This window comes from Antedon mediterranea, chromosome 1 (genome assembly GCF_964355755.1).
Source record: "Antedon mediterranea chromosome 1, ecAntMedi1.1, whole genome shotgun sequence".
Lineage (NCBI taxonomy): Eukaryota > Metazoa > Echinodermata > Crinoidea > Comatulida > Antedonidae > Antedon > Antedon mediterranea.
In genome coordinates, this window is record NC_092670.1 from 6688365 (window position 1) to 6698819 (window position 10455).

Below are 10455 nucleotides of genomic sequence, written 5' to 3' on the forward strand. Positions count from 1 at the left end.
TTTCATGGTATTGTTCAAACTCGATTGGATAGCGACTCTTTAACATTCTCGGCGTGGTACGGCGGAACAGCACTAGTCCTCAGTTGTACGCACGCGCAACAGAGATCAAATTGATACGCCCTCATCTTTCAGTATTTTTATTCACGAGGCGGGATCTCCGAAGAGATACTTTTATATATATAAACACATTAGGCAATGAACAGTAATTCGAAACCGCCCGGTGATATACTGAAATTTAATTAATTAATTTGAAATATATATATATATATATATATATATATATCTATATATATATATATATATATATATATATATATACTATATATACTATACTATACTATATCTATTATTATTATTACTATTATACTATTATTTATTAGTAATTAAATTCTATCTTAATATGATTTGTTTGGATTTGAATAAAATCGAAATCTTTTAGTTATACAGGGAGTAGAGCTAGATAGGCATGAAGTTGCCTTTTCTCTTCTTCTTTTTTATCCAATTATTTTAATGTTTTATATTATAATGTTATGTTTATGGGTTTTTTTTGGATGAATAAAGAAAGAAATCAGTTATATAAACAAAAAAAAATATTTTAATAATAATAAATAACATGTTTAAAAACAAGATAATGGATACTATAGCATTATTACACAGTGCATTATTACACAGTGATATAAAGAATACCCAATGAATGTAACTAGTATAGAATACTATAATAAAATACTTATAGAAGCTATTGTGTCTGAAGATTCTTGTTTTAAATCGATATGTTTGCCTTATGATTGTAATTTATTTTTTATATGACATTTATGATATCACATTATATTTCTCTTTGAACGTATTCAAATATTACAAAAAGACAAAAAAACATAAGATTATAGATAAACAAAACAATAGGTAACAGCCGTAACTTTATTGTGTTATATTCCACTTTCTTTTAATTTACTACAATAACCACTATCACTTATTTCTTTCCACACTTTCGTTTTTTTTTTTGGTGTAGATACTAATACATTTTAATAATACCGTATGTATATGTGATACATTAAATTCTTGCCGTCTTGTTGTTAAATAATACAAAAAATAATTTAAAATTAGTTTAAAATGTGAGTTAAAATATTCCAGGAAATTTATATCAGCGTCTACATTTGCTTTTCTTGTTGAGTCGTTCAAAACGTCTACATTATTCGTTGGTTTCCGACTAGTCAGGGTAAAGGCATAAACTTGCTTACCAAACTTTTGAGCAGCAGAAATGAAAGAACGATTACAGCACTTAGGATGTGCTTGAACAGTGTATTTTCGTGTTAACTTTGTATTCTTTAGCTAAATTATAAATCAGGTGGTATATGTATATGCAAATTAATCATGCTTGATTTAGTTTGCTTGTTACGTAAGAACAAAGAGATATATTTAGAAGCATGGAGTGAACTGAGCTGAGTCTAGAGGGTTACTTCAAAGCCTAAAGTTAGCTGATGCCTAGAGTTTAGAGGCTTATCCAGAGAGATATACTTACTCTAGTAGAATACACAGGACGATGTTGGTAAGCACTTTATTTATAATACTCTTTTATTTTATATATTATTATTAATTGTCTACAACTAGTTGTTGTCCCAGCCTACATGTAAAATTACAAAAAATCAGTAAGGATACCTACCTACAAGTAAACCCTATGATTAACCGATATTGATATAGGTAGGCCTATTGGTAGGCTAGCGAATCTTACGTGTAGTAGCTACAAGGCTGTAATCACGATCTATATACTCACCTTCTTGTGGGAATAATAATGAACAAGGTACTTAATCCACGCTTCGTTTGTTTATGACTTAGTAGAGTCAGTGACGTATCGCAACTATATATAGCCAGCCAATTCCGGATCAGGGATCGCAGTTTTGATTCGATTAGACCCGGTGATTGGCTGTGATGTGGATGGCATAACCACTAGCCAATCATCAGGCAATTATAGCAATACAGTATATTGTTGTCAATTAATCATCGACGCAAACATTTCAATAGAAAAATCAAACTGCGCATACAATTTCTACGTGGTTACGTTTTGTTCTAAAAAATGTAACAGTTGATTCGCAGCGTCCTAAAGAGGGTCGCGGTTAGAGACACAGAGTTCAAATAGCGTGTTTGTTTGATTGGCAGCAGTGCTTTAGTATAGAAAAATAGTAGGAAAATCGTTTGATGTCACCGTCGATACGAATCCTTCTATTCCTTAATCCATGATGTGATGTAATCAAATAATCTATCTCAAATCATTTGAGGTACTGTATAGTAAACTATAAACCACGATGTAAACTGCTTTAAAAACATTCAATTCTCGGTGCTTGATAATACAACAACACATTTGTTTCACTTATATCTCCTAGTATAATACCAAACCTAGCTCTTAACCTAACATTACATGATACAGACAAAACACTTGCTAAAAATAAGTTACTATATCACTGGGCATATATTTGAGTGTGTGGAGTAACAGCGCCGAGTATCTCATAGAATGTTACTCCGAGTAACCCTTCGAAATAAACATATTGTTGCATGACTTTGTTATAAATATCGACTTTCTATTTTCTATTTTGTTTTGTACAGAATTTTCAAAAGAAACTCCTGAATAAACAAGGAAGCTATAAGTTCATAAAGCAGCAATATTTTTATATTTATTTAGCATTCTTGCTTCAAATAGTATTCTACATTATCCAAAAAGTGTTTTGAAAGACTAAAGATTCAAAATAAACACAATGTATTGTAAACTATTATGCATGAATTATATATACCTACACTGTGTACGTACGTATAAAAAATATATACACAATATAAAATTATTGGAGCATATTAATTCTTTAAACCCTAGTATTTCAACATATTAGATCAAGATAAACGTATATAGAACTATCTCTACATTTATTTATTAGTTCCTGGTACATACCACGTTGTGTAAATTCCACATTTTTAAACCATGTTGAAGATATTATTTTGAGTGAACATTTTGGTTTTAACGATTAGTGTACCTACAGAAAAATGTTACTAACATTTCTGATTTTGATACTTGGACTTGGAATTTCTAATCTTGTCAATTCACAAAGTGAGTATTTTTGTCCAAGTTAGCTTTATAACTGACAGTTGTTTCTCAATGGTTTGTGTTGATTGATAAAATTACAAATAATATAAACGTCGTAAGTGGTGTATCGTCACATGCTACTGTACTACAATCGACTATGACAGTGACAGTTTCAACATCGCAAAAATGGTATATACATTATACACTAAAACTAGACATAGAATCGGCTGGCTTCTACATACAATTTGAATTTCCTAACTTTTGGTTTGTTGTTTCAATGCCAAATTTCAGAAACGAAAACTGGAATTTAATATTTTGATTAAGTGATCCAAGTAAAACTCTTCCTCATTCCAGTCTGCTTAGGTGGTATTTGTTAGGGTACGTGTAACGTTTGTAATCAATTTCTAGAGATTAATAATAAAATAAATATATTTTGTCATCAGTATAACTTACTAAATCATTAAAGGTCTCCCAAAAACATGAAAAAATGAAAATTAATAAAATCAGACTTTGAATAGACAAGTTTGCAGTTTAATAACGTTAATCACTTGCGTAGAAAAAAACTCGAACCAAAATGATTAACAAAGTGGCAACCAATCTGACTATTTTTTGGTTTCAATTTCCATCAAATATATTAGGCCTATGTGACATTACAATTCCATATTTAACAATACAAAACATTTTTTCAGAAGGATAAAATATCCGTATTAAATATTTCATACAATAAACCTCCACTTTACAGTTGAAATATGTAAATCTATAGTTTAAGCGGTTGCATCACCAGCAAAATACATGTGCAGAATAGTCGGGAGATTCTATTGCTCAAATTGAGTTCCTGAAAGATTTTGAATCCTTAGAACTAGTAGAATTCATTACTCCTTTGGCCTAATTTAAGCACTATATAACTGTAGTATTATCCAATATAACAACTTTTAACAATAAAGCAACACATAAGCCATTCTTTGTAATACCTATTCATGGAATTCAATCAAAAGGTACTGTAGGAGTCTTGTTACTGATACATCATATTAGATACAGTTATTGGCTGCTGATAAAGTATATATAATTTTGTATGATTGAGTGACAAGTAACAACAAAGAAACTCATCTGTATTTTGCATGTATGCGTGTGTTTGTCTGACTGAATGAATGGTACTGACTTTTGCTGACTTTTATTTGAATTAAACAATGCATTTTGTTTAAATCAAACTGTGTTTCTATTGACATACTGTACTTTGGGTAACTTGGGTCGCTTTTGGATGCTTAATTATGTTATCATCATCTACATGCACGTCCACTATTGGACTTGATTTGAAATAAAATCAGGGGTGTGTTAAAGCGGGTGTAACATTAGATGCATTGCCTCGCATTTAATGGTGGCAACCCTTAATAGGCGCTACATAATTGCCCCCGATTGATAGTGGTAGTGCATCTTTTACGTAAACAGTATGTTTCTAATGGAAATGCTTCATGGAGTGCCTTCAGTTTTAATGTCCTAAATTTGATTTTGCCAAGCATTCAAGATATTATATCATTTTAACATTCCATTGAGAGTACATATTTGAAATACTAGGCCAATATATTAAATACAATTGTGTATTATAATTGCAACTACAGAAAATTTTTCCTATGTAAGAGCCATGTTTTATTGGAATAAAACGTGTGCACTTGAATTGAATTAAAATTGTATATAATTATTATAATTGTGAATAATGCTTACACATTTTAGTATATTTTGTAATGTATTTATGTGGAGACATTTTTCTATTAGAACCAGTCCATGATTTACCTTCTTCTGTCTTTTTTTGTGTATCTTATTAAAATGTTAGGATGGTCCCTGAAAATCATCTAATTGTTTAGAAGGCTTATGACAAATAGGCAAACCATTAATACATTATTTCACCCAACCACACCTTTTTTTAGATAATACTACGTCAATAAATTACACACACTCTTCTCTCCAAATGTCTGGTTTTCATTATGAGTAGGAAACAATTTAGAGATTTGAAACTGCTAATTTTTAATTGGTCACTTTTTATAAAATGATCCAAATATCTCTTTTAAACTTAGCATCTATTGCACCAGATACAACAGCATTGACTACATCAGAGACGACACCAGCAATTTCACCGAATATGCCACAAAGTAATTATTGTTTTTTCCTTATTAATAGCTTCAATAATCTATCCTAGTAGCATTTTAATATATACAGTAGTTATTTCAATGTATTTTCATTATTTTGGTTTCCATTTAAACACGGTGTAATTAAATTTATCTTTCAGTAACATTTGACAATTGTCCGGCAGATGAGACAATACATAACACTGGTGCATTTCCTTATGGATATACTGTCCCAACGATTACAGCAACAGTAAATCCAGCTAATTTACCAGTAGATGTCCAGGTGACATCACAACCTGCATATACTCCAGGTGTTACTATAAACTTTGGAGTAAATGTAGGTTTTACTTTTCAATATACAGCGTCAGCGACTGGTGCAATGGATGTTGTGTGTGAGTTTTATATAAGAGTTGTCGGTAAGTGTTTCTATTTTTCATCATCATCGACCGTCATATACAATCATCACCATACATTGTTGTCATTTTACATTATTACCATCAACAAATAGCCTAGCATTACTTTCTTCAATATTATTACTGTCTGTTTCTTTCTTGTTACTATTAAGAAAACCAATTTTAATAATTTGTTATGTAATCCGGGGTTTCTTTCATACAAACATTCATGGTTAAAACATTTATTTAAAAATCAAACATTGTACATATCATTATTTTCACATTATGATTTGATGAACTTATTTGTATAATCAAAAAATGTAATTACATTTCGCGGTATAATGAAATAATCAAGATGTAATATCATAGTAAATCATTTTCACAGTACATTATCTTTTTTTTTCTTCAAATTTCTCTCTGTTGCCATCTCTTCTTCTGATAAATCTTTGGATTTGTTAATACAATTTATCGTGGTTAATCTATCAACGGCTCCGCTTTTCCCAAATTTGAACCCCTCCATACAAATACGGGCCTGTATAACGTTGGTGATATTTATTTACTATTTTACTACTACAATGTACAGTTTATATGAAAATGTTTCTTTTTATGAATGATAGATAGCAATTCCTAAAGCATGATATGCATGCCACTTACTTCCGTTGGTGAAACTTTGCGATCTACAAAAATGTTCTGTTTGGGAATACATTATTGTGTATTTGATTTTGAAATATATATAATATATTAGGATAGAAGAAATGATCTAATTATAAAGTATAATCATTTTTGATATGGAGAACCCCTATAGAGAGCTTTCACTACCTTGGTCGGGTTCCGGTGTCTGTACACGGTTCAGATAATGTTGTATGTAGCTTACATATTTTGACATTTTTTACAACAAACTGTTTGAGTTTCGTTATCTCGATAAGGAACCATATACCGACAACAACTTTGACTTATCTGTGCATGACGTCACGTGCTTTTTATCAGTTATTCACAATCAACACAATATGTATTTAACTGCATTATTTTTTCCCCCAAACTTTTGGACTTAATTACCCAAAATAAAAACTTAGATCAGATTTGAAATGGATAGTTAATTAATTTAGTATAAAAAAAATAATGTTAATATGTTTGTAATAATAGCAACCACTTTATCTAGTTACATAGCTATTTTTAAACAGCTGTAATAACGACCTATTAGCAAATATTTTATACTTGTAGATAAACAAGCTCCCTATATTATTGATTGTCCGATGGATATGATTGTTAACACAACAACTGGTGAGGCATTTGCAATCAATGTCACATGGATGGAACCGTCAGCTACTGATAACTCTGGAGAGACTCCTGTGCCAGTAGCAGACTACACCTCCGGTGATAACATGTTTCCAATCGGTGAAACAACAGTGCAGTACAATGTTTTTGACTCATCTGGGAACTTTAATGGTAGTTGCAATTATGTTGTCACTGTTGAAGGTAAGTTCTCTCATTGCATAGTAAATGATGTATCTATTTTCAAACAACAAAAGATTGTAATATTACGCAGCTGTGATTGACGAAACTTTAAATTCAGTAGGCCTAGTGTACCTAAATTCGGTATTTGTTACTTCTAATTATGCCTTTGTTTAATATTAAAAACATTGCTGTAGAATTTTATTCGGTTGTGTTTATGTATTTTTAAAGTTATATAGTTATTTTTCTTTTGTTTATTATACAGTACTTTGTTTGTGCTTCATGTTTTTATACGTGCATTATAATATCATCAGTATATCTTAACTTATCTTGTTTTTGTACTATATAACGAACGTACATTAATTGACTGCCCACATGCCACTTTATACAACTTGATTTGAGAAAAAACATTTTAAAATGTTTAATTTCTACACGGATCAGGGAAGTCTTAATTAAAATTGCATTTTAAATAGATAATGAAAATCCAATGATTGGCTGCCCAGCAAATGTCACTTCAACCAATTACATTGGAGAGGGATTTGGACTAGTAAGTGTCCGGACGGATCAAGGAAGTCCAAATTCAACAGTTACATGGGATCCTCCTGTGGCAAGTGATAATAGTAATGGAACTGTGACAGTAGTTTCATCCCCATATGAGTCAGGTGACATCCTACCAATTGGTATTCACACACTCACATTTACAGCAACTGATCCTTATGGAAATAATGACACTTGTGAATTTTATATCGAGGTTGAAGGTAAATTAAAATAAGGGTTTCAATAATAAATTTGTAATAGTTTAGAAATTATATTAACTTCTCATACACAGAATTCAAAACGATGTAAGTAAACTCGACACTGATCACATTTGAATATTTACAATTTAAAACATTATATTCTAAAGTAAATTCTATACATAATATTAATAGTATCAACATATTTTACAGTACCAGTTTTTTTTAAAATTCATTTGTTGTTTTATTAGTAATATCCTGGATTTATATAGCGCCTAAGTGTTGATTATTATTTATTTATAAATAAGTATACTTATTGTATTCTTTTATTCTATATTTAGATGTGGAGCCGCCGAATCCAACATGTCCTTCCATTGCGTATGGTGTGGCTGATCCTGAAAGTCCCAATGGCACTGTCAGTTTCAACATTACTGTTGTGGATAATGTTCTTGTTGCTACATTTTATACCAACCATACATTAGTCAGTTCAAGTGCTATTGACATGGTTTCTTATACATTTAAAAGTACTGGTGTATTTCCAATTGGAGAAACTATAGTTGAATACACATTCCATGACAATGCTTCACCAACAGCCAATCAAGCCTCGTGTTATGTTAAAGTACAAATAACAGGTATGTTTACTTTTTTCTCATTTCTTTATATTTTATCTGTGGGATACTTTACTTATATTAATATTTGATTGTAATTATAATCTTCATATATATATGCTATATTTTTTCATGTGTTATGTGTTTATGTGCTAATACCTTTTGTAATTGCGCGCTGTACATTTTCGTTTTAACACTTTCACGTAAAGAGAGAAAAAAGGTGTTATAAATGCGTTGGAGATCAACGAAAAAAAATATATACTAAAGTAAATCAATAGAAAACCAATTAGATGAAATTTCTAATAGAAGCACAGGCAAGATGAAACCAACTGAAATTTCTAAATAGTGAGAGGCTGTAAGATTTAAGCAACACTTATGGAGAATGCTATAATCAAGATTCAAAGAAAGAATCAAAACCTTGTTGTTAGAAAAGAAAGAAAAGTCTATTGTGTTTGGAAAAAAATGTGGAGCAGTGTATTTTACATGACACAGAAGAGTCAGTGAATAGAACCTTGATTATTTAAATATCAAAAATCAATAACAAGCAGTGTGAAATTGGAAAAATATGAAGACAGATACTGTACATGACAAAAAAATGACCATCAAGGAAAAGAGAGATGAAAAGATGGAAAGAAACAACAAAGTAGTAGTTGAAACATGTTTAATATTGGATTGAAGTACACCGAAGCATGATGATGATGATATTTTTGTTGTAATTACTGTTTAATTAATTTTGATAGCAGCTTATTCTTATAGACAACAATAACTACTCAAATAACCCATTAACTAGATCCTTTCCATATTAACATATATTAAATCCACAGTAATATATACTATACTATACAAATAATGTTTATCCCACAGATCAAGAAGCTCCAGATATTATCAATTGTCCAAAACAAGTGTAATAACGACCTATTAACAAATATTTTATACTTGTAGATAAACAAGCTCCCTATATTATTGATTGTTTAATGGATATGATTGTTAACACAACAACTGGTGAGGTATTTGCAATCAATGTCACATGGGTTGAACCGACAGCTACTGATAACTCTGGAGAGACTCCTGCACCAGTAGCAGACTACACTTCTGGTGATAACATGTTTCAAATTGGTAGTACAACAGTCCAGTACAATGTATCAGATTCAGTTGGTAACTTTAATGATAGCTGCAGTTTTGTTATCCATGTTGAAGGTAAGACTGTACCTTATATAACAAGATTAGATTTGAGCTACATTAATGTGGTTTGGTCAAATGTAATTTCAATATACCTTTTGTTTATTTTGGTAATAGATAATGAAAGTCCAATGATTGACTGCCCAACAAATGTCACTTCAAATAATTACATTGGAGAGACATTTGGACTAGTAAGTGTCCGGACGGATCAAGAAAGTCCGAATTCAACAGTCACGTGGAATCTTCCTGTGACAAGTGACAATAGTAATGGAACAGTGACTGTAGTGTCATCGCCTTTTGAATCAGGTGACATGATACCAATTGGTACTCACACAATCACCTTTACAGCAACTGATCCTTATGGAAATAATGACACTTGTGAATTTTATATCGAGGTTGAAGGTAAATTAAAATAAGGGTTTCAATAATAAATTTTTAATAATTTAGAAATTATATTAACTTCTCATACACAGAATTCAAAACGATGTAAATTCGACACTGATCACATTTGAATATTTACAATTTAAAACATTGTATTCTAAAGTAAATTCTATATATAATATTAATAGTATCAACATATTTTACAGTACTAGTTTTTTTTTAAATTCATTTGTTGTTTTATTAGTAATATCCTGTATTTATATAACGCCTAAGTGCTGATTATTATTTATTTATAAATAAGTATACTTATTGTATTCTTTTATTCTATATTTAGACGTGGAGCCGCCGAATCCGACATGTCCTTCCATTGCGTATGGTGTGGCTGATCCTGAAAGTCCCAATGGCACTGTCAGTTTCAACATTACTGTTGTGGATAATGTTCTTGTTGCTACATTTTATACCAACCATACATTAGTCAGTCCAAGTTCTATTGACATGGTTTCTTATACATTTAAAAGTACTGGT

General features: G+C 30.6%; 1 protein-coding gene across 1 annotated transcript; it reads left to right on the top strand.

Moving 5' to 3' along the window:
- The first annotated feature begins 5105 nt into the window (after positions 1-5105).
- On the top strand, positions 5106-9278 carry LOC140040648 (hyalin-like). Its single transcript, XM_072086738.1, has 6 exons — positions 5106-5208; positions 5346-5600; positions 6798-7052; positions 7502-7786; positions 8104-8394; positions 9235-9278. The coding sequence occupies exons 1-6, from the start codon at positions 5106-5108 to the stop codon at positions 9276-9278; spliced, it is 1233 nt and encodes a 410-aa protein (XP_071942839.1).
- Positions 9279-10455: the final 1177 nt, after the last annotated feature.

Excerpts from the sequence above, each read along its gene's own strand:
- LOC140040648 (XM_072086738.1), top strand. The coding sequence starts at position 5,106 with ATGATCCAAATATCTCTTTTAAACTTAGCATCTATTGCACCAGATACA. Across the intron at positions 5,601-6,797 it reads GTTTTATATAAGAGTTGTCG|ATAAACAAGCTCCCTATATT; the intron begins GTAAGTGTTTCT and ends TTATACTTGTAG. Across the intron at positions 8,395-9,234 it reads TGTTAAAGTACAAATAACAG|ATCAAGAAGCTCCAGATATT; the intron begins GTATGTTTACTT and ends TTTATCCCACAG.